General features: G+C 46.5%; 1 protein-coding gene across 1 annotated transcript in view; it reads left to right on the forward strand.

Moving 5' to 3' along the window:
• LOC117007479 (dyslexia-associated protein KIAA0319-like protein) overlaps window positions 1-19,939 on the forward strand; it is a 29,493-nt gene extending 9,554 nt beyond the window's left edge. The window contains exons 4-21 of the mRNA XM_033080695.1: window positions 1,054-1,336; window positions 3,353-3,454; window positions 4,300-4,400; window positions 5,555-5,642; window positions 6,662-6,754; window positions 7,328-7,460; window positions 8,319-8,547; window positions 9,274-9,397; window positions 9,913-10,045; window positions 10,879-11,027; window positions 11,331-11,482; window positions 11,653-11,791; window positions 12,110-12,269; window positions 14,093-14,235; window positions 15,191-15,313; window positions 15,804-15,894; window positions 16,250-16,341; window positions 18,266-19,939. Coding sequence (XP_032936586.1) covers window positions 1,054-1,336; window positions 3,353-3,454; window positions 4,300-4,400; window positions 5,555-5,642; window positions 6,662-6,754; window positions 7,328-7,460; window positions 8,319-8,547; window positions 9,274-9,397; window positions 9,913-10,045; window positions 10,879-11,027; window positions 11,331-11,482; window positions 11,653-11,791; window positions 12,110-12,269; window positions 14,093-14,235; window positions 15,191-15,313; window positions 15,804-15,894; window positions 16,250-16,341; window positions 18,266-18,453 — 2,523 coding nt within the window. The 3' untranslated portion in view covers window positions 18,454-19,939. The remainder of the gene's footprint in view (window positions 1-1,053; window positions 1,337-3,352; window positions 3,455-4,299; window positions 4,401-5,554; window positions 5,643-6,661; window positions 6,755-7,327; window positions 7,461-8,318; window positions 8,548-9,273; window positions 9,398-9,912; window positions 10,046-10,878; window positions 11,028-11,330; window positions 11,483-11,652; window positions 11,792-12,109; window positions 12,270-14,092; window positions 14,236-15,190; window positions 15,314-15,803; window positions 15,895-16,249; window positions 16,342-18,265) is intronic.
• The last annotated feature ends 3,316 nt before the right edge of the window (window positions 19,940-23,255 follow it).

Consider the following 23,255-nt stretch of genomic DNA (forward strand, 5'->3'; position numbering starts at 1 on the left):
AGCACACCTTTATTTTTACAACCAACGTTTAGTATTTTCTAAAGCCCAGCCCATTTATTGACAAGGATGTTGCCCACCATGGTCTGGAGTGTTTTTGCAGTTCCTGTTTCCTGGACGGAATACCAACAGCATGGTCTGAAAGCTTGAGTATATTTTCTTCAATATGAGTTTTTAATCACTCCTCTAATGGGGAGTAGTGATGGGAAATTCAGTTCCAAAGCACTTTCTGATTCAAAGATGGTAAATTGCTCCATTTTAAATATTTAGCAGCTGTTCTCAAAATAGAGTTAGCTAAAAGAAAGGTGCTACACACATGGACTTCACGGTGGAGGGTAAATTGTCAGGAGTGTGGCCTGGTAGGCTAGGAACTGGAATGGAGCCAGGTAAAAGGAATTTTCTGATGAAAGAAAGGAAATTGTTCTGATTATTTTCAATCAAGTGGCTCATCCTGTGTGGATGTCAGCAAACCTTTTGCCCTCCAGCTCCTCTCCCTGGCCCAGCAGCATCTCCTGGGGCAGGCACGCAGGGAACTCAGTGTGTCAGCTCACCTTGCTTTGAAAAGCAATTCCAAAATAAATTTCCTCTTGCTGTAACAATTCAGTTATTACATAAAAATGCTACTGCAATCCTCCTGCTTCGTGTTGACCAACTGCATGGCTTCAGGAAAAAGAAATCACAGCCAAAGTAAATGAACCCCAGTTTGTGGTCCCTGTCTTTAGGGTCTGTCTTATCCCACCTTTCTGTACTTTTAGCTCCCCTCACTGCAGTTTTGAATCTGGATCTTCTCTTATATTTGCCACATCAACAGCCTTGTTTAATGCTGTAGCTAAGTCTGGTGTTAACTGGTGTTCAGCTGGGGTAGAAATGGTCTGTCTGTTGTGGAGGAAGAGCATGGAGAAACACTTCAGAAGACAGAAGAGGAAGCTGTAATAATTCCTTCTGGAAAAACAAACCAGGGATTTTTCAGCCTCCATAACTGTGGAGGAGGAGAAGGGCAATGTAAAACTGCCATTCAGTGTTCAGGTCAAACTCAGACAACTTTTTCCTTTACAGATCCACACAGGAACATCTGCACCAGCACCCTCAGTGGTGGCTACGTTCTCCAGCCCTGTGGCACTGGACTTGACAGCTCCAGGGAAGACTGAGAAGCCTGGGCAGCCTGATGATGCCCATCCTCACTCTGAGGTGTTTCCCACAGACAACCCTGTGCCAGTGAAAAGCACAGCAAAGGCACAGGCAGCCACTTCTGTGCCCAGTGGAGTCCCCACAAATGGCAGTGTTCCTACAGCCCAGAGCAGCACTGCTGCAGCCCCAAGCACTCCTGCCACCACGCCAGGTGAGGACTTGCAGGTCTCCAGCAAATGTCACCTGCTCAGGCTTTTTCAAGCCAAAGCAGTGTGGAAAAATAGGAGATAATTGTGGTACCTTGGAGAAAATGCTGAGCCACCTGTGTCAGAATGTGTGCTGTTGAATCCCAGTAACTCCTGAGGTCTGGAATGGGACTTGGGCATCATAAATCTGCATGTGACCATTGCATGTGAGGACAGCTGGGAACTAATGGGGATATCTTAATTGCCAAAGTGAAGGCTGAGATGTGATGTGGGGCAGAGTCCCAGGAAGTGTTTTTCCAGTAGCCTTGGCATGCTGCTATCCATCAATCCGAGCAGCAATCTTAATGTGCTCAGAGAAGGGTGTAACTGATTATTTTCTGTCCCTGAAGTGTCTCTGCACAGTTCAGCCGTGGAGAGCAGTGTACTTGGCTGTTAGCCATCAGCTTTGCAGCATGATGATGTTTCTGTTCACACTGCTATTTCCTAAAACAGACTGTTGAAAATGCATAAAGGCCAAAATGCCCTTTGGCAGCTCTGTTCCCTCAGGCAGGCTGTCAGCTCTCCCTGTAGGGCTGGCTACGCACAGGGAATGGCGTGTACTGCTCGTGTGCTGTCTCAGAACTCACTTAATCCAGTGTGCTGAAGCATTCACAGCTGAATTTCTTTTGAATTTAGGGCTCCTTTCCCTTACAAGGGAACAAATGGAAAGTATAAGGGAAGCACTGCATCCAGAGATGTTTTTTGGCAGGAAGCTCATTGGCTGCTTGTGCTGACAAGTTAATGGTTTGGGTTTTTTCTAAGGGCTTACCCCAGCTAAAAGTGGAAAATACACTTTAAACATCTTCCTTGGCTTGTCTTGGAAGACTAACATGACCAGGGCCTCCTGGTTTTGCTAACAAATGCAGAGATGATGTAAAGTGTAGTTTTCCCAAGCTACCAAGTTTTTCCAGTTTTTTAAAATCTGTTTGTGTTGGTTTTGTTTTTATTATTTCCTAATGAGATCTGATTTTCTTTTTGCTTTGGAACTCTTTGCAGATGAAAGACTGATGGAGGATTTGAGAGGGGAAAGAAAGGTGATTAATTCCACAAGCTGTTAAAATTGGAAGATAGATAAATAATAGATGGGAAAATAGCTGAATGTTTAAGGTCCTTTTTTTCGCATTTTTTTGAACTTGGATTTTTTGTGCATACCTCTGAAACATTGTCTTTGACAGGGTCAAACCAAAGAAAGCATATTTTCTATGCATGATTCTCAGGTCCAATAATAAAAAGACAAATATAAAGCAAATGGGAAGAGGGAGATGAGGAGGCCAAGAAGTGTTTTTAAGAAGTGTGTTCAATTTTCTGGTTATCTTAATGCTAATAAAAAGCAGAAAAAATATGTCCCTGGCCATAGTTTTCAAGGTTACCCTGTAGTCTTTAAAAGCAACCTGTCAGTTTATTTGAAATGGAATGGTAAGAAAATTCTTGAGCGGGGGTGGAAAAGAAAATACAAATAAAAGGACCAGGTTTGTATCTTGAACTTCCATGGCAGCTATGCAGGTTTAAAAAAGTTCTCTGAGCCCTCAAGCAATTTTTCAGAAAAGGAATTCTGTGGATTCTTTATATATTTGTGAAGCTCTGGAGTTGCAGGGTGGAAGTAGCAGTGTTTGTCTCGCAGTGCCATGAGCCTGCAGCTGAGTTCTCTGCCAAAAGCTGTCAAATCAAGCCCTTCCCATCCTGCTGGACCTGGGTGAAGAGACTCCCCTGTGCAGGGCCCAAGAGCCACATTTCAGCACAGTATCTGCAAAGAGAGAGGTGACTGAGTTATTTTGGGCTTGTCTAAAAATTGTAAACCCCCATTAGTGCTTTTGCATTGACAAACAGAGGGAAATCTGAAATGGGAGGTCTCTTGAACAGGATGTTTACAAAATACATCATCATTTATAGCTGGGGTTTATTCCATAAACTGAAACCAAGGTGGATTTATTTACTTTTTTTTTTTCCTGTTCCTCTTCCAATTCTGTATTTGTCCCTTTCAGCCATGAAGGAACTGGTGGTTTCTGCTGGAGACAGCGTCGAAGTGACCCTGCCAAAGAATGAAGTTCAGCTAAATGCATTTGTGCTTCCTGAACCACCACCTGGTAAGGCTTCCCTGGGAGTTCTGCTAAGGGCTTGGGATGTGAAAAGGCAAACAGTCATTATGTATGGCATGCAATGAGGGCAGTCTTGAAAATGTCTTTTGTCAGAGAGCACTTTCCTGTGGAAATGTTTCATATGCAGTTACTACCTCGTGCTGCCTCTTAGAGAAAATAGCAGGACACAAAAAAATGGAAAGTGTTACAAAACCAGTGGATTTGGGAGATTGTGGGAAGAGATGGCGAATTGTCAGGGTAGTGTATGAGGAAGAATTGGATTTTTAGCATCTATTCTTGATGTTTGCTGATAGGAACTGAGCTGTATTAGCAAGTAATTGAAATCTAAATTGGGGTATTTGCCTGCTGAGGAACACGTTCTATACACTCCTCATTTCATCATGCAAATTGTTGGCAGGTATTTTTAAAGTTCTTATCTTAACTGTCTCCACTTTGGCAGTGGGAGCTGCAGAGGCAGGTGTGTTCCATGTTGTGCAGCAGCAGGGATTGATTCATTCCTGTTCAAAAATTGGCATTCCTGTGTCTGCAGGATCTCAGGATGTGATAAGGCTTTTCTCTCTTATTATCCTGGAGCTGTGATTGTTCCAAAGCTCTTTATTGCCTTGGAGGCTGAAAGATGAGTTTTGATTCCAGAGTAAATGAGTTTAGAAGCACAGATTGTCTCTTTTCCTGGGTATATTCCCAAAAAGCCGCAACCCAAGCTGTCTCATTTCTCCACAGTACAGCAGAATGTGCCTTGTAAATGTTTAATACCTTTGCAGTTCTTTAGTGTGGCAGAAAGACAGGCTTTGAAAACAAACATCTGGACCTTTTCTTTTTTTTTTTTTTTTAAGGAACCACATATTCCTATGAGTGGGAGTTGATTACTCATCCAAAAGACTACAGTGGGGAAATGGCAGGGAAGCCAGACTCCCAGACCCTGAAGTTGTCTAAGGTAAAGCTTTGGCTGCTTTGTATCCTGTTGTATTAAATGCCAGTGGAGAAGATGGGGACCCCAGCAGCCAGGAAAGACTTGTATGGGATTTCAGGATGAATAGGAAATTGCATGATGGGCAGGCAGCCAACATTTGACTGCAAGCCCTCTTCTGAGGCTTATAGAAAAAGGACATTGATCTGGCACGAGGGAAAGAAGGAATTGATTTCAGGAGGTACAAGCTGCCTACAAGAAGTGTGACAAGGCACACAAATGGCAGAAATTAGCAGGAGCAAAGGGTGGGAATATTCCTGGAACAGTGTGGTAGTCTGATTAGGTGTGAGCCTTCTACTGCCCACTGGAAGAGGAACTTGCTGCTTCCATTAACAAGAGCCCTGCAATACCTCGTGGCATGTCCCTGGCTGCTGCTCTTAGACAAGCTCTGACAGGGAAAGGGTTGCCAGTTCCTGCACATGGGGATTCTTAACAAGGAAATGACTCTAAGTACTGTGAATATACAGTTCTGTACTTGAGACATTCCTTCCAGCAGCCTGGATTCTACTGCACTCAGAAAAAAAATGTACAGGCTTTAGTAAGGATATAATGCAGAGCGAGACCTTTGAAAGGAGCATGCAGGTCTCTGTCAGGGTTTCAGCTTTTTGGGTATCAAGATTGTTATCCAGCACCTGGTCCCTCACCCTCTCATTTGGGCTCAACAGGGAATGGTGAAGAGGTGACTGCCTGGCTCATGTCCCCTAGAAGGAAGAGAAGAAACACTTGCATTTATAAAAACACACAAGAAGAGATTTTCTTCTTACATATAGCCTTTCTCACCTCAAATGCAATCTGCTAGTACAGATTCCAGTAGCCAGACAACCTGAACTAATCTCTGTTATCTCTCTTCTATTTGCCTATTGTTGCTGGAAAATAAAGCTTGACTGACAGTCCTGTGACAGAGAGAAATACGAGTCTTTGGTTTCTGCATAGCCATTGTAAACTGAAATATGTGTGATACCATTTTGACCTAGAAACCACCCTTTGCTGTGCATGCAGAGGCTGAAGCACAATTACCTGGGTGCTCCTGTGCCAAAGCACAGGAACTTGACCTTCCAATAGGTACTGACGAGGTGCCACCAACCTGTAGGTAAATAATCTTTTTCTTTTTCTTTTTTTAGCTTACTGTTGGCCTGTACGAGTTCAAAGTCGTGGTTGATGGGGAAAATGCTCATGGAGAGGGATATGTGAATGTAACAGTGAATCCAGGTCAGTGCTGGAATTGGATTTTCCTTGACTTCACCCATCTCTGACAGGCCAAGGCAGCTGTACCATGTGGTTAGATTGTTTGGTTTGGTGTGGTGATAATTCATTGTGCTGTGAACTTGCAGTGTGTGTATATATATGTTTATATACACACACACATATGTGTGTATTAAATAATTTCTTGAGATGGGAAGCTGATGATAATACACAGCTATTTTTGCTGTACTGCATCAAGCCAACCACTTGATAAAAGAGCTGTAATGCTGATAGGGAAGTGCTCAGCAAGCACCTCACCCTGAAAGGCCACTGCTTCTATAAAAACTAGCTGCAGTCTGACAAAAGACTTGTAGCAGCAGGAACAAAAGCTGAAGAGAAGCCAGAGTTTTGCAGCTCCTTTGGAGGTTGCTTTCTTCCCTGTCCAGTAAGGAATATCATTCCCAACCATAGGCAGGTTAAGTCAAATCTCATTCCTTATTGTAAGACATGATTTGCAGATGAACTGGTGGAGATACAGCATCTTGTCCTGACTGCCTCACCTTTTAGGTGGCCTGTGTAAAGAGACAGTCACAGGTTTCAATAAAACCCCTTCATTTTGCAGTCTTCAGCAAGACTTCTTGTACAAGCTTTGTGGGCAAAGAAGGGTTCTTGCTCTCCCTAAATTAGCAGGAGTGTGTGGCTGGTCTTCTGGGTGCTGTGGCTGATCATTTCCTTATAAGCAGTGACTTTGCAGCTGGCAGCATGCACCGAAATCCTTCAATTTTCAGAGCAGCAGTCACACTGTGGCAAGAAGCTGTAGGTGCTTGACCCAGTAGAGGAAAACCTATGCAGTGCAGCCTTCCCAGAGCTCTGGTGTGCTGGCTGTTCACCTCCACACTGTTTGAACTCCCTTTTGGTAGCATGGATTCCCCAAGCTGGTGTAGAACATGCTGGAAGCACAAATCACTGTTGCTGATAGTTTTGCAGTTCCTTGGCCAGGGCTTTGTGCCTGTATTGTCATGCTAACAGCTGGGTTGTTGTTGCAGAGCCCCGGGTGAATCAGCCTCCAGTTGCCATCGTGTCCCCACCTTTCCAGGAAATCTCCCTGCCGACCGTTTCCACTCTCATCGATGGCAGCAGTGAGTATCTGCAGGTTTGAGTGCAGCATCCAGCAGGGCTGGTTTGTGTTTGGTCCTGGGCTGGCCTTTTGCATAAAGTTTAAGAGAAACAGTGACACTGTCAAACACAATTCAGTGAAAAGAATTAGCCTCTCTGGCCAGGAGAGCAGAACACACACACAACATCACCTCTCTGTGTTCCCTTTTGAAGGGCACTGGCCTGAGCTAATCTCCTAAAAAAGGAAAAGCTCTGGAGGTTGCTGCTTAGAATCAAAAAATAATTACTGTCAGTCAAAATTACTGGGCTCTTGGCTGAACTTCAAACATGTAAGTTACTGACACACCACCTTCAGTGATCTTGACCTGCACTAGAGCTTTTCAGGAGTTCCTTTAAGCAAATTCAGGTTGTCTTAGCCCCAGCTAGCACTGATTTGTTACAGTTTGGGTGTGTGAGCACAACACAGACTCTGGGCTTGGACCAAAAATATCTTTGCCTACTAAGCCCAGGGCAGAAGTAGGGACTGACCATCTGGAATCTGTGAAGCAGCATTTTCCAACTCCTTGTGTGTGTGTTTTCCTCCTTTACTGAAACAGAAAGCACGGATGATGATAAAATTATCAGCTACCACTGGGAAGAGCTGAAGGGTCCCCTGCGGGAGGAGAAGGTTTCCAGTGACACTGCCATCCTGACACTGACCAACCTGGTACCTGGCAATTACACATTCAGGTAGGTCACACCTGCCAGAGTCCATCAGCTCTCATCCCTTAAGAGTGAAATGTATGAAATTCCTAAAGTGTTCATCTGGTTAAAAAACAAACAAAACAAAGCATGGAGAGGACTCAGTTTTGTGATGTTCTCTCTCTCCACTCCTACACTTTCAAGTAGTTTTGTAGGCTGGCACTTCAGGAGAGATAAGCTGTCCAGCTACTTCTTATTCTTGGCTTGTAGCCCTGGTTAAGATGATGGCTGGTCTGTCAGTGCTGCAAAATGTCTCTTGAAATGTCAAATCTAAACTCTTTGGGTGAAGGCTTAGGAAGAAATGCAGTCTTCAATTCCAGTTTTTAAATGCAATGTGTTTGTCTCAGATAAGTGAATGAGGCCTAATAGTTTCATGTACAACCTGGGCAATAGGTGGTACTGATTTTACTTTTGTATTTGTCCTGTGTTTTTGTTTTGGTCTGCATTTTGGTGTGATGTCCATCACTGCATCAGCAGATCTATTTAAAGTAAGATAAACTGGAGTATCTCTTACTGAATGCTGCGTTCTTGGTAAACAGTTGGCATGTGCACTAATCAGATCCATGTTCAGATCTAGATTTAGAAAAAAGCTGTTGTGTTTTGTGGTACCACCCTACCTGAGGAGATGTGCTGTGTCCAGGCCACTTGTGGGTTAGTAATGCACTTCTGTGTTTTACCTTGGAACTGGTTGTTAGATTTCAAGTGAGAGATGGATGTGGCTGTTGAATTCCTTGAACTTTGAGGCTGGTAATTGGACATTAGGGGAAGTTTGTATTCAGAAAAGAATGTATTCAGCTCTGATCACCATCACTCTTCAGTGCTTTCACTTCTCTTTTCCCTCTTCAGTCTAACAGTCGTGGACTCAGATGGTGCCAGCAACTCCACCACTGCCAACTTGACTGTGAAGAAGGCAGTGGATTATCCCCCAGTGGCCAATGCTGGCCCAAACCAGGTGATCACCCTGCCCCAGAACTCCATCACGCTCTACGGCAACCAGAGCACGGACGACCACAGCATTGTCAGCTACGAGTGGCTGCTCAGCCCCAACAGCAAAGGGAAGGTGATGGAGATGCAGGTCAGTGCAGCTCTCCAGTGTTCTGGATGGCTCACTAGCTGGGTTTTTATCTATAATAACACCATGGTTAGTAAATGTCTTTTAGAATCCTACGGAGCAAATGTGTGATGATTAAGTGTGTGCTTAAAGCTAAATCTGTGTGAAGCTGCTATTGGTTTGGTGGCTGAGCTGGTGCACCAGCCTCACCACTGGCATCATGTTCCTTTCTTGAGCAATGCAGTTTTAAATCATGCTGAAGAAGGGGGATTGAGAGAGGTGGGAACTTTTGAGCTGAATCTTGCAGTCTAAATTTTGCTGATACTGGCCAGACTCTCCTCAGTGCTAAACAGTAAATGTTGGAACTTGTTTCTGTGTCATTTTTATTTTAAACATTATTAATACTGTAAAATTTATAGCATAAGAAAGTCCATGAATCAGGTTCACAATGTGTGGGATTTGCACAGGGCTCCCCAGAGATTTTACTGGAGTTGGGAACTACTGAATCCCAGAAGGTCTGCTTGTATGGCATTACTTTTGTTATGTCCCACAGCAGTGTCCTTGCAGTGTGCATAAATTCAGCTGCAAGAGCTTTGCATGCTGAAGTGGCACAGACTCCTGCTCCCCTAGCAGGAGTTGTTCATAACCCCCTAGAATGTGCTGGTAATAGTTACTTTAGATTCAGAGTCTTCTGGTCCATCATCATCTGTGTGGGGATTGTTTTTAATCCATGAATATCTTTTCTCACAGGGTGTGAGGACACCAGTCTTGCAGCTCTCTGCAATGCAGGAAGGTGATTACACCTACCAGCTCATAGTGACTGATTCTGCTGGGCACCAGTCCACTGCAGAGGTCACTGTGATAGTCCAACCAGGTAAGCTGCCTTTACCTGCTGCTGCTGCTTCCCTTCCAGGGGTTGCAGGTGAGCAGCAATCTGTCAGCAACCTTGATTTTCAAAAAAACTGTTCTGATTTAGGGCCATTCTGGGCTGGTATATTGCTGATAAATGAGCAAAATAAAGCTTGTAGGAATATTTCCTTTGTAGGCCATTCTATTATTTCACACAATGTAACCTAGTTGATATTTTCCTGCAATAAAGGCAGGATTGTATTTCCAAACAGCTGTGTCTGCCCATGGTGCTGGTTCCTGGGGTGGGGGCAGGAACAATGGAGCAGTACTTGGAGAATGACAGCAAAAATCAGAACTCCTAGTTTTCAGTCTCATTTTATTGCAGATGTGTGAATGAAATGCTCATTGGAATTCTTCACAGAATTCTACTCACTTTATCTGAGTACAAGGTAGTGGGCAAGAGATGGAGAAATCTTAATGGTGCTGTTTTAAGTTTCACCTTTATGGTGTGTGTATGAGAAATCCTGCATTCTTTTCCAGAGAACAACAAACCCCCAAAGGCAGATGCTGGTCCAGATAAAGAATTGACTCTTCCTGTGGACAGCACCACTCTAGATGGCAGCAAGAGCTCGGATGACCAGAAGATAGTCTTCTTTCTTTGGGAAAAAACACGGTGTGTATGCCCTTCCATGTTCTTGTGTATCTAAATCTTTCATTTAAAACAACCCTCACACCTCCCCTGTGTTCAGTCATGATCACATTGGGCCTGACAAGCTTTACCAGTGACCTGAATACGACAAGGATTTATGTTTGATTGGAAAGAAGTGGAATTTTCTTTGAGCATGAGAAATAGCTTTGCCTTCATCTCTAGACTTGACTGCCACTCTGAGTGTGGTGTGGCTCAGCAGTGTTTCCATTCACAGCAGTGGAGCTTTGTCTTGGTCTCATGGAGAGACTGACCCTTGTAATTGAAACAACAGCAGGGCCTCTTAACTCAGTGCTTCTGCAATTTATTTAAATGAGTCTTCCAACTCTAAATTCCTTGAAATGCTTTAGGGAATTCAGGAAAAAGCCTATGAGCAACTTGCAGTAGCTTATTCTGCTTGCTAATGCAAAGTCTGTGCAAAGCCCTAGAAATAAAGGACTGTTTTTGCTTTGCACCTTTTTTTTTTTTACAAAATTGGCTCATTGTGCAGTTCACAAACCAATTTGCTGACAGTACCACTATTTGTAAACACCACCTAAATGCTGTTATCAGTGTTCCTCTGGTTTAAAATGAACCAAAATGTTAAACTGCCAGAAATTCTGCTTTTTGTTCTGGATCCTGCATTTACTCTTCAGATTATCTTGCTGTAACTGGAGAACATTTTTGCTTTTTATCATGGACTCTTATTTCCAGGCTCCTGTTTAGAGCAAGGCTGCCTCCAGTGCTCTCTGCAAAGTTTAAACAGATCAAAACCCCTGAAAAAGGCCAAAAACTAACCAAACCCCTTGTGTCTTGGTTAGGGGTCCAGATGGTGTGAAGCTGGAGAATGCCAACAGCAGCATTGCCACTGTCACAGGCCTCCAGGTTGGGACATACGAGTTCACCCTGACAGTGAAAGATGAGAAGAACCTGCAGAGCCAAAGCTCCGTCAACGTCATCGTCAAAGAAGGTACATCCAGCCACAAGCAAAGCTGCTCAGCCACAGGTTCTCTCTGAGCAGTTCAGCAAAACCTGTGCTCAGAGACACAATAAAAGTAAAGAATGGAGGGAGACAATGTGGAGAGCACTGTAGTGGCCTTGAGGTTTGCCCTTTTCTGGAAGAACAGTATCTTCAGCTTAGTCCTGCAGTACTTCCCTTCTCTTCCCTAGGGTTAGACAGGGGTTTCTGGGGTACATTGGAGATCTAATGCAGTAATTTTTGGTTGGGGCATTACAAGATCTTTCTCCAAGTGCTTTCTCTCTGTTTATTTAGAGATAAACAAGCCGCCCGTTGCAAAGATTGCTGGTAACGTTGTCATCACCTTGCCCACAAACACAGCAGAGTTGGATGGATCCAAGTCCTCTGATGATAAGGGGATTGTCAGCTACTTGTGGACCCGGGATGAGGGGAGTCCTGCAGCTGGGGTGAGCTTTCTTTTGTAAAGGATCTCAAAAATCAGTGCAAGGTAGTGTTGACAGCTCCTGAGGAAATGCAGAGCTCATTGTTGGGCTGTTACTCTGTCATATCCTGAAATAAGATGATACATGGTGCTACTTTGATAATTTGTTCCCTCATACTTTGTTCTGCCTTCCAGGAAGTCTTAAATAATTCAGACCAGCATCCTGTCCTCCTCCTGTCTAATCTGGTAGAAGGGACCTACACATTTCACCTCAGAGTAACAGATGCCAAAGGAGAGAGTGATGTGGAAAGGACCACAGTGGAGGTCAAACCTGGTGAGTCTGGGTTTTGTACCACATTTACCTGCAGCCATCTGGATACAGTATACTAGAATGAAAATGTGTCATCTAGTCCAGTTTAGAACTGCAAATGTGAAAAGTTTTGGGGGATATGGTTGTGTTTTCCTGTGGTTTTTGAGGGCTGACACTCTCACTGCTTCTCTTAGCTGTGAAAGTCATACTTGTATCTCTTCCCACAGTGCCACTGTGTAGTTCTGTGTTCAAATCAGAAACATCCTGGAAAGATAGCTAAAGCCCTGCCTTGTGCCCAGGCTGCTAAACTCTAAAGATCTGTGCTATCTACAATCTCTCTAGATCCTAGGAAGAATAACCTGGTGGAGATAATTCTGGATGTGAACGTGAGCCAGCTGACGGAGCGGCAGAAGGGGATGCTCATCCGGCAGATAGGGGTGCTGCTGGGGGTCCTTGACTCAGACATCACCGTGCAGAAGATCCAGCCATACACTGAGCAAAGGTGGGACTCACCTGGGAGGGTACACAGTGAGGAATTGCTTGAGGATTTGGAAAATCAAGGCCTTTTGGAAAGCAGATTGGGTCATCGGAACATGTGGAGTTGGTGCTTAACGTTGATATTCCTGCTCAGATCAGAGTTGCCAAGCAGGTCTTGAGTATCTTTCCCCGCTGGTGATGGTGCATTGCCCTTGAAAACTGTTGCTGCTAATGTCTTTTCACCTCAAACCTGTAAAATAAGAACAAATCTGCTTTGTTTTTTGAAAATTGTGGAGACTGTGTGAAGGGATGTTCTGCAGCTGTGATCTGTAACTGAAGTAATGGGGCTTGGTGCAGGAGTTTGCTGAAACACTTACAGCACACCAGAGTGTGTAACAACCCTCCTCACCTTCATTGGTGTTCATACAATCCCAGACTGGTTTGGGTAGGAAGGGACGTTAAGGATCATCCAGTCCCAACCACACAGCCACAGGCAGGGACACCTTCCACTAATTCTGCAGTAACTTTATTGCCTACACAACTGCTTCGACTTAGTGTATGAAAAAATGTTGAAAGCTGATGTAATTTCTGTTTGAAGAGATAGAAGAGCTTGGTTTTGATTACTGGTTGGCTTACAGAAAACTGCATTTCTCCTAAACGCATGGAAGTTGGCTGCTGAGCAGGGTGGTGTTACCTGCCTGGAGAGTGGCAATCTGTTGAAATAAGTGCAATATTGCACTTAGTTTTTATTGAAAGGGGAGTAGTTTAAAGTACCTAAAGCACAGAAGATTTAAGGGACATGCTTTAAGTCCTGCAGCAAGTCAGCAATAAATCTGCTGTTACTTTACACTTCCCTAAGTGCTGTGATGTATCGATTCCTTCATGTCCACGTGGCCTGCTGTAGCAGGAAAATCAGAATTCATTGTCCATGCAAACCTAGGGAGCTGAGAACAGAGGAGCCAGCACTTCTGTTGTAACATTAGCTCTGTGTCTCTGCCAGGAGCAAGCCAGTCACCCCTGAGTAAGGCAAGCAAGGGATTCTTGTCATTAATGCTTCATCTGTTTATATGTTCAAGCAGACTAAAGAGTGGGAAGTGTTATAAAGAGCAGAGATTGTTTCCTGACAGATGGCTTTAAGATCCCATTTTTGCTTTCACTATCAAAGTAACTTGTTCTGTTTAAAAAAGAGCTTTTTCCTCTGACTGCTGGCTTGTTCTTTTTCACATACTCTGAGGGTTTCACTGATATCCCATTGACTCATAAGCTCACTAGTGATAATAAATCTTCATGCATCCTTTTGTGAGTCTAAAGGATCCACAGGGCTCTGCAAGGTGAGCAAGCCATGAGGAACAAGTTCTTCTATCATAAAGTTAATGCAGTAAAAGCTGAAGAATACAGAATCCTTCACACCTGGGTTGTTTTTGGGCTATAATACTTGGTGCATTCAAACTCAACTCTGCAAAAGACTGTAAACTTCCACTGTCTGGTGCTCTGTGCTGAGTAGGTAGATGGACCCTCAAGTTCCAGGTGTAGTAAAGTCCCCCAGGGAGGAAGAGAGGAGAATATGAAAACAGCAGGACCTTAACATTTGGGGATTTGATGCTTAGCATGAACATGCAAAGATCTGCTTAATGTGCAAATTCAAGAACAGTTCAACTCTAGCTTGGAAAACATGAATGGATCAGAGATGCTGAAGGGTTTCCTACTGTAGGACCAGGTCTGCCATTACTGCTTTCAAACAGAGCCAGAAGTCTGGTCTTGAGATAAATTTGGGATTCTGAGTAAGTCCCTCTAATGACAGACTGGAGAGTGTGAAGCAGCAGATAATAATTCTTGCCTTTCTTCCAGCACGAAGATGGTGTTCTTTGTGCAGAACCAGCCTCCCCATCAGATATTCAAAGGACGAGAGGTGGCCTGGACGCTGAAGAACGAGCTGCGGAAACAACAGTCAGACTTCCTCATCTTCCGGGCCCTGGAGATTAACACAGTCAGTAAGTGAGAGTCTTGGGACAGACTGAACATCTTTTACCTTCTTTTCAGCTGACAGAATAAGGCTGCTAAAAACACCCACGTGCCCACACACTTACACTCACTGCAGGAGCTTTCATGTTAATAAATGGGAAACAGAAAATGAATTCTATTAGACTATTTACTGATCACTTATTTACCAATTAATTCCATCTATTCACTATTCAACTTCTTACAAATAATTGCTTGCAGTGTTGCTGTGAAGAGTCCACAAAATGAAAAGGAGAGTGATATTTATGAAACTAAAATACAGTGTTAATGGACTCCAGCCACTGAAATTAGTGTCATCCTGAAAATAGTAAACTGCACATCTTGGTGGCTGTGAATCCACTCGTTTCCTGTGCAGCACAAACATCAGTCTGCAGGAAATGTTCCCCTTCTATCATTATTTTACATCTTTACATTAGCACTCTTTTATGAGATCCATCCTGTGAGGATCATTTGCTGATCAGTTAGAGAATTGAAACTAGAATTGTGTGAAGTAATTATTTTCATTACTTCCTGATCTTACCATATTGTGGCCTTCAGAAGCAATTTTTCAGTTCTGTTTGGTCTCTCCAAAGGATCTGTTTGTTTCTTGTCTGTCTCACAGGCAGGGTTTGAATTGGAAAATCAAAACTTTGTTTGAAAACATTTCTTTGACAAATACACAAATTGCATAACATGTATATAAAAATGAGGATTTATTAGGCAAAATGTGTGTTGCTGGTGAAGTGGGATGTTTCAGTTTGGCATGAGGCCCAGGTGCTTACGTTTGCACTTCTCACCTCTTGTGATTAGGCTGAGCTATGAATGAGCTACAGAGGGGCCACATTCAGCTCAGAGCCTGCAGCAGGGGTTGGCTGTATTGAACTATTTTGTCCCAATTTTGCCTGACCTGTGAGTCATTTAGTTCACCTTGCTGGTTTTGGCCCCCAGCCTGTCAGCTGAACTGCTCTGAGCACGGGCGCTGTGACTCCTTCACCAAGCGCTGTGTGTGTGACCCGTTCTGGATGGAGAATTTCCTCAGGGTGCAGATGGGGGACGGCGAAAGCAACTGTGGTATGTAAGCTGTGAACCCCCCAGGGTGGGCACCTTGGCAGAGAACCCCCCCAGGGTGGGCACAGTGCCAGGCACCTCCTGTCTCCCAGTTGCTCTGATGAGATGCTGACACCAGGACACACTCCCTTGTCTCACCTGGGCTGATGTTTGATAGGGGAGTGAGTCCCCTTCAGACCCTCCCAGTGAACACTCACTAACAGTTGAGTCCATTCTGGGTGTATAAATCACAGCTCTCTTCTGTCACATCTGTACAGAGGCTTTTCTGCCACAGGAAAGCAAATTTTATAAACCAACATATGGTGATAACTGCCCAGTGAGTCCATGCACTGGATCTTGAGCTGTCCAAGGGGATCTGGTGGTGCTGCAGTGGGGAATGCCAGCCTCTAATTCTTGGCCTTGCCTTTTCTTTCCCAAGAACAGTCCCCTAAAACATGCACTGTCAATTGTATGAGGTACCAAAACGTGTTTATCTCTGGGGTCTTACTTGCAGAGTGGAGTGTGCTGTATGTGATCATTGCATCTTTCGTCATCGTGGTTGCCTTTGGAATCTTGTCGTGGATGGTGATCTGCTGCTGCAAGAGGTGGGGCTGAGACCAAACCCCTGCTGAATCCAGGTTTCACAGCCAAGTGTCTGCTGTAGGAGGTTAAAGATTCAAACCCATTGTCCCAGCAGGTCATCTGCTGAGCCTTGGGATGTTGGGTTTTCTCACTTAAATGTTTCAAGTTAAATGTTGAAGTCCCACAACTCTGTGTTATGTTAAGAGGCAAAATTTGGATTAACCTATAAATGTGCAACTTAGCAACATTTTAATGTTTCACTTTGTAATATGAACATTATCCTAAATAGCAAGTGCTTTATCTTTGAAGATCAGAGATGTTTTTCTTCTGGCTCTTTTGGAAATGGACTGTCTCTTAATTCCTTTTCCTCCCCTTTAGACGGAAAGGAAAATCCAAAAGAAAAAGCAAATACAAGATTTTGGATGCAACGGATCAAGAAAGCCTGGAATTAAAACCAAATCCCAAAGCAGGTAAAATATGAGAGAGAAGAGCTCAGCACTTCCAGAATGCTGACTGAGGACTCTTCCTCAGCAGACTCAAAATCACAGTGAAACAAATATGTAGGGTCTGACAGAGGGGTCTCAGAAGATTTGAGAGCTTGTCTCAGATCTGAATATGGGATATTTAGTAAAGTCATCTAACTTTTAGGTTTGGAAATTAGGACTGAAACTGTCCTGATCCTGATGTCTCCACTTGGTACCTCAGAAGTAGGAAGTGGATGCACTGAAGCTGTGCAGAACAGCCTGACTCAGGAAGCCCAAAACTTGGACTTGACTATAACTTCTTCTCTAATTTTCCCCTGAGTTCTGGCTCCCTTTTTGCAAGCATGCAGTTCTTTGGTCATTCTCTACAGCAAACCAGGAATTCTGTGGCACTAAACATTACACTAAACTGATCAACACCTGAAAACAGTCTGAAAATATTTGTGTATTGGAGAGATTGAGGTTTATTTCTGCTCTGCTACTTGTCCACCACAAACAACTGATTCATCAGCTTATTTATTCTTGCTCTTGTGCACATCAGGCTGTGAAAATTTCACATTTTAGCTCATCTTCTAGTTTTCCAGTAAGCAAGTGCATTTCAGAGGGAGATCCATGAATTCCTCAGTGCTCCATGTGGCATGTTGGCCCATTCCAGAAAGGCAGGATTTGTCTTCAGTGTTCTTAGCCAGCACTCTCCTGTCTGCATTGCTGTCCTGAGCGTGCTTGTCAGGTGCTTTGCAAGAATCAGGGAGTTATTTCAGGCTGGAGTGTTTTTATCTGATACATGAACCAAGCCGTGGTCACCTGCTGACTGCCCAGGAAAAGAGGGAAGTGTTGGAAAGGATGTGCCAAGTACAGCCCTGCTGAATGCCAGGGAGCTCTGCAGCTGCTGAGTGTGGGTTTCATTATCAAAATGTGTCCTGGTTTTGTTTAGAGAAGGGGATGTGTTAGCTGTGCATGGAAAAGAGTCCCTGATCCTTGTTTGCTGGTGGAAAATAACCGCTCCTCCCAGCATTATCCCATTTAATGGTGTTCCAGCAAAGTGAGCAGTGCCCAAGAGCAGCATGGAGGGCATTGCTCTGACAGACTCATCAGCTGTTCCTCTGAAGACCAGGCTGTCCCAACTGCTCAAACACTGATACCCTTGCAGGAAACCCGGGTGTGTTTCCCTCCCTCAGCACCCAACTCTGCTTTAATCTGACCATCTGTCACCTCGGAGCTGCTGTGCAATAAATGTACTAAATGTGCCTCACCACTTGCTCTCTGGTAACTAAACTCATCTTGCTGCTTCTGAGGCTGGCTGCTGACTGAAGTCTTTTTCTCTGCTAGATATGTCCAGGGAGCTTTCTGCTAACAGAGAAAATGTTGCATTTCTCCATTAAGGAAAAGCTAAATTTAAATATTTCCTCTGCTGACAATATCAGTAAATGTCTCTCTCCTGTCCTTGTGCATTAATCTAAATTCATCCTGCTAATTTATCTCTCTTTCTTTGCAGGCAGCAGTAGCAGAGAGGAGAGTAGGGAGAGGTAGTGAGATGGCAGAGATCTTCCCTCACACACCTGCATATTCTCTGACTCCAGCCGTGAGCCCTCCAAGCATTTTCTAGGCAATGCCCCAAGCAAGGTCAGGGAGACACAGCTCCCACGTGTGCTCACAGCCCCTTCTGGTCACATCATTGCCTTCCTGGGCTTTATGCTGTCTTGGAGTGTTGTTGTGACCTCTAACATGCCTGAGTGTCTGAGACAGGATCACTTTGGCTTCAGCATCAGAGGGAATAAGAGACACACAGAGCAAAGTCAGATTCTGCTGCCTCTTAGATGTGATCGGAAAAGGAGACAGAGGGGATGGAGCAAGGTGAGGTGGTTCACTGGTGTTAAAAGCATTTCTAACCTGGGAATGTTTCTCCTTCAAGGTGGCAGACAGAAAGCTCAAGTCCTCAACACGAGCCTGATGCACTCAGAGTCCGAGCTGGACAGTGATGAAGCCATCTTCACATGGCCTGACCGGGAAAAAGGGAAACTGCTCCGCAGCCAGAACGGCTCCCTGCGCAATGGACAGCTGACACTCAAACCCAAGAGCCAGAGGGAGGAAATCCTATAGCTCCTCTTGGGCAGCCTTGGCTGGAGCTCAGCAGGGAAGGCCTGTCCTGTCCCTGTCCTACCAGGGCCTTCAGAGGCCACTTTGACTAGGACAACGCTGCTAACTTGTTTCACAGAAATTAACTTCGGTTTTGTGGGTTTCTTTGCATTCAGTTATAACTGGTTGTACTTGAATTTGAACTTCAAGGGAAATCAAAGGGAGGAGAAGGCAACTGTGAACCCCAGGAGAAGAGTCAGAAAAGGACAGAGCTGGCATCTGGAGAGTAGGACAGAACCACTTGGAGCAACTGTGAATGTGCAGGACCCTCCTAAGCCACTCAGATGGCAGCGGAGGGAGCACCTGTGGACTTCCAGCTCACTTGCCTTGAGGCTCCTTGGGGAAGGAAGGTCAAGTCCTTGAGCTGTGCTCTGAGCTCCCTTCAGGCTCCCATAGCCTACCACAAGCTACTTGTGCTGTCCAACAATTTTCTTCTCCTTTACTCCCACCTTCCCTAATGGTTTAAGCACTATTTTAATGTAGACTTGTCCTTTCACATGCACTTGGCTGCTGTTGGAGTGTAGAGGAGGGGGAATGTAAACACACTGGTCACACTCTGGCAGTTTGCAGGTAGGAGAGGGGTTTGTGGCTGTTCTAAATCGCTGTCAGGCCGCTCTCATGGGGAATGTTGGGGACTTGGTGCCTGTTCATGTGTGAAAATCCGACCTGTGGTTACTGCCCAGGCTGGGAGACCCCTCCTGCAGCAAAGTCCTGCTGGGTACCAGAGGTGGGGACACACACACCCACCTTTGGTACCTGTGTCCAACATCTGGCTTCATTCCAAGCTGTGACATGTTGTGTGGCCCCAGCACCTTCTGTTGGTCACCAGGCCGTCCGTGAGGCTGGATGTTAACCATATCTCAGTTATGGAACACTATGTACTGTGGTTTTTTGGTTTGAGGTTTTTTTTTTCCCCCTTAAAATTTGCACATCCCAGGTGATGGGGATTGGTCTCTGCAGTCCCCAGCTGGCTGCTCCCTCAGCCTTGCAGCTCACTTGTGGCTGCAGAGCTGTGGTGGAAAAGGGAACTCTGGGTACCCAAGGGCAGTGGGCAGTGCCAGCAGCACGTGGCACAGCGTGTCACTGTGTCCCTGCTGCCTGACCCCAAGGGCAGGTGGGGTGGGGGGGTCCTTTTCCGTTCCCACTCCCTTATCTCACTGTGCTGCTGTCATGAGTTGCACCCGTGCAGAACTCAGCCTCGTGCTGGCATGAAGGATACCACTGCTTCTCTGGGGATGGGTGGGCATTCATTGCCTTTCTTTGTGTTTAATTTAAAAACTGGAAACTGGTTTCATTGGCTTCTTTTTTTTTTTCCTTCTTATTGAACTATGAAAGCCAAAAGGCTTTAAGTTCCTCAGTTGTATTTATATTGCTGCACTACTGATTTGTGTTGAGCTAGATGAGGATTAAACACTATTGAACGTGAGGGGATGTTCCCTCACTGAATGTAGTCATGGCTGCTGCTGAGTTTATTTTTTGGGCAATCAGCTGTTCCTCAGGCCCAGCCCTGGAGCCTGCAGCTCTTCCAGTGCCGAGACCACGGCATTTGCTGGCGTCACAGCACAGGCCACCCTCTGCCTGGGCTGTCTGGCACACAGCTGGGGCTTGGCTCAGGGTTCCCCTTCCTGGAGGCTCCTGCACCCGCTCTCCCCAGGGCTCCTTCCCTCAAAACCCGCCCAGGACCACACACGGGGAGGGCTGACCCCGGGATGCTCCTCAGAGGGCACAGCCCAGCTCTGCATGTCCCATGGCCTCACACTTAACTCTTGGGTGACACCCACCCTCTGCATGTCCCTTCATTTAGGTGTAAGTGAACAAACTGTGGGAATAGGAGGGTTTGGAGCTGCAGGGATTGAGCAGGTGTGGTCCTGAGGCTGCACCTGGGAGCACTTGTGCTGGGAGTGGGGAGATGTTGGGCTCTACCTGGTTCTGGTCCTTAGGGCTTGTGCTTTTTGAGCCCCTCTGCCCATCCCAGGGAGGGCCCCCAGCAGCAGATGGGGGCTCAGCCACTGGGCATTGGTTTGTGCAGGGGTCAGTGCCCTTCCAGCAGACACAGGGTGGGCTTTCAGTGAGCCTGGCTGCTTGGTACAGGAGAGGGAATTGTAATCTCTGCAGCTGTTACCTCCAACACCTTTGTTCAGCTGCAACAACATCTTTGTTTCCTTCACCCCTGTGGGGTCACTGCCCTTCAGGTGGGGATGCTGTACCCGAGGTTGGGCTCTGGGGAGGGCTTTGGCCTTCCCTCCATGCCCAATGACTTGTAGTCACTTGCCATCTCTGAGTGCAGGTTTGTGACAGCACAGCACAAGCTCACAGATTCCTAGCTCCCATTAGTATTCCCTGGCTGTGCAGCCTCTTCCCCCTCCACATGTTAACCCTGAGTGCCACCAAGCCTTCAGGGATGGGCACAGGCAGCTCTGCACCCCAGCTTTGGGGAGCACAAGGACGTGTGGGGCTGACAGAGGTGAAGATGCTCCCAAGGCTGAAGGTGGGAACTTCTGGCCCAAGGTAGCAGGGTGGGCTGTCTGTGTACTGGCCCAGGAGCACAGCTCTCCCCAGGTGTGTGCACAGAACCTCCCTGGGGCTTTGGAATCCCTTTCCCTGCTCTCCTCCTCCTGCAGCGTCACTAATTCTGCTGCCGGTTTGTTACCCGAGCACCGTGAGCGTGACCTTGCTCAGGAAGGTTTCTGCATTGCTATGCTTTATGATTTCACAATTAGACACTGGCTACAAGTTGCCCACTTGTGGAAGTTAAAGGCTGAGACATCTGTCAGATGAACCAGCACCTTCACTCAGTTTTGTTTCCTTTAACGTATTCAAGTGCTGGTGAAGATGTTTGAGGCAAATTCTAGTTTTGAAATAGTTTGCTCTTAAATCTTTTCCACATCCTGCTGTGTAGCTAGGAGTGCCCAACCTGTCTGCACTTTGGTTAATGATGTTTGGTGATTCCAGTGTTACTTGGGTCAAGACTAAAAGTCTTTTTTTTTTTTTTTTTTTTAACAAAATGTTTATTGGAAATGAAAAGATGTCTTGCTTCTTTCTCCAGTTTCAGCTGTGGAACAGTTCTCACCAAAGACTTGATTTTACAGGAAAGCAAAATAGCAGCTGCCCCACACCTGAATAGCAGCACCCCCTCATGCAGCAGAGGAACATTTATTAATTAGTGGAATCCTTGAAGGAGATGACTGTGGCCACCCAGCTCTCGCTGGGGCTGGCTGTGCAGGGAACACACTTCAGCACCATGGCCCGATGGCACTCTGGGACACAGATTTTTGGGAGAGGGGAGGAGATTCACCTTCAGAGTTCAGTGGGCAGGGGGTGGGCTGGAGTTCGCTTTCCTGATGTCACCTAAGGACAGAGGAAGCCAAATGTGCTGAGCTCCCGGCTGCGGGCTCCGCTTGGTGGGTGGGGAGAACTTGCAGCACAAGTTGCAGCAGCACCGAAAGAGGAGAATGGGGTTTCTCACTGCCCTGAGGGCAAAGAGCTGCTCCTGCCTCCAGCAGTTTTTGGTGTGTGTCACATCCCCAGGGAGGAATCAGGGCTGGAGCCTCGGAGCAGCCCCAGGCTCGAAGTCTGTGAAATGGATTTTATTGCTGGAATTTCACAGCTCAGGAAGCTGCGGCGGTGGCCAGGGCAGCAGCTCGAGGACTCTGCCCACGGCTGTCCCGGTGGTTCGGTGTTTCAGCAGCCCGGGGAATCCCCGCAGTCCCTGGGGATGTGCAGGGATTTGGCCGCGGGCACCGATGCCAAGACCTTGGCGGAGCCGGGCAGATCGGGGTTGCAGTCGCAGCTACACCACTTGTGCCTCCCTAAGCAGCACCCGGGGCTACGAAGAGTTAAAAAACCAAAAGGCTCTTTCTGGAGGCAGAGGAGCACGGTTTTCCTCTCTTTGTACTCATCCTGCTGCATGTGCTGTCCTTGCTCCGACCGTGTGGATTTGGCGCTGCTCCCCAGCGCCTTCCTGTCATTAGGATTCCCTGGATTGCTGCTGCTTTCCTCCTTCCAGCCGGGCTCTCCCTGTCCTCGGCACTGACAGGAGCTCCCGCACCTCGCCCGGGTCCCCCTTAGCCACGGGGGGGACACAGTTTCAATAACGATGTGCTCTTTAAATTATTCCCGCACCGCAGGAGCGGGCACACTGCAGGGGTGCTGGTGGCTCCCTGCGAGCTGGGGACACATTGTGGCACTGCTGGCACCCCGGGGCTGTTCCAGAGCCGGGCAGGAGCGTTGGTCACAGCCTGGAGTGACGCCGGGATTTGCAGGGGGCTCATCTGGAGGACTGACCCTGTGCCAGCCATGTCCCAGTGGGAACTGGTCGCCCCACCACAGCCCGCCAGCATCCCTCCGGTCCCTCCTGACCGGACACAGACCCAGCTCACTCCCCGGATCGCTGCTGGTCCAGTGGGGGTTGTTACAGGCATTCTGGGGCGAGCGTGGCTGGCTCGCTGCATCCCTGCTCCTGCTTCCCCTCTCCTGCTGAAGCAGAGCCCCGAGGGGCATCGGGGACGATGAGGGTGCTGCGGTGGAGGCCCGAGGGCACCGCCGCCCTCTGTCCATCCTTCCGTCCGCCCGTCAGTCCACGCGGGGCCCCGTGCGCCGAGTGAGTCCGTCTTTCCATTGTTCAAACAATCTCTTTTCCACACGCGGTGCCAAAGGCTCCCCGCTCGCTCCCGCACGCGCCAGTATATTTAGCTGCCTCTAAGCCTCTACCTTTCCTTATATAGGAGAGGCCAAACGAATTTCTCACTCTCATTATTAATAGCCTG

This window comes from Catharus ustulatus, chromosome 26 (assembly GCF_009819885.2).
Source record: "Catharus ustulatus isolate bCatUst1 chromosome 26, bCatUst1.pri.v2, whole genome shotgun sequence".
NCBI classification, from domain to species: Eukaryota; Metazoa; Chordata; class Aves; order Passeriformes; family Turdidae; genus Catharus; species Catharus ustulatus.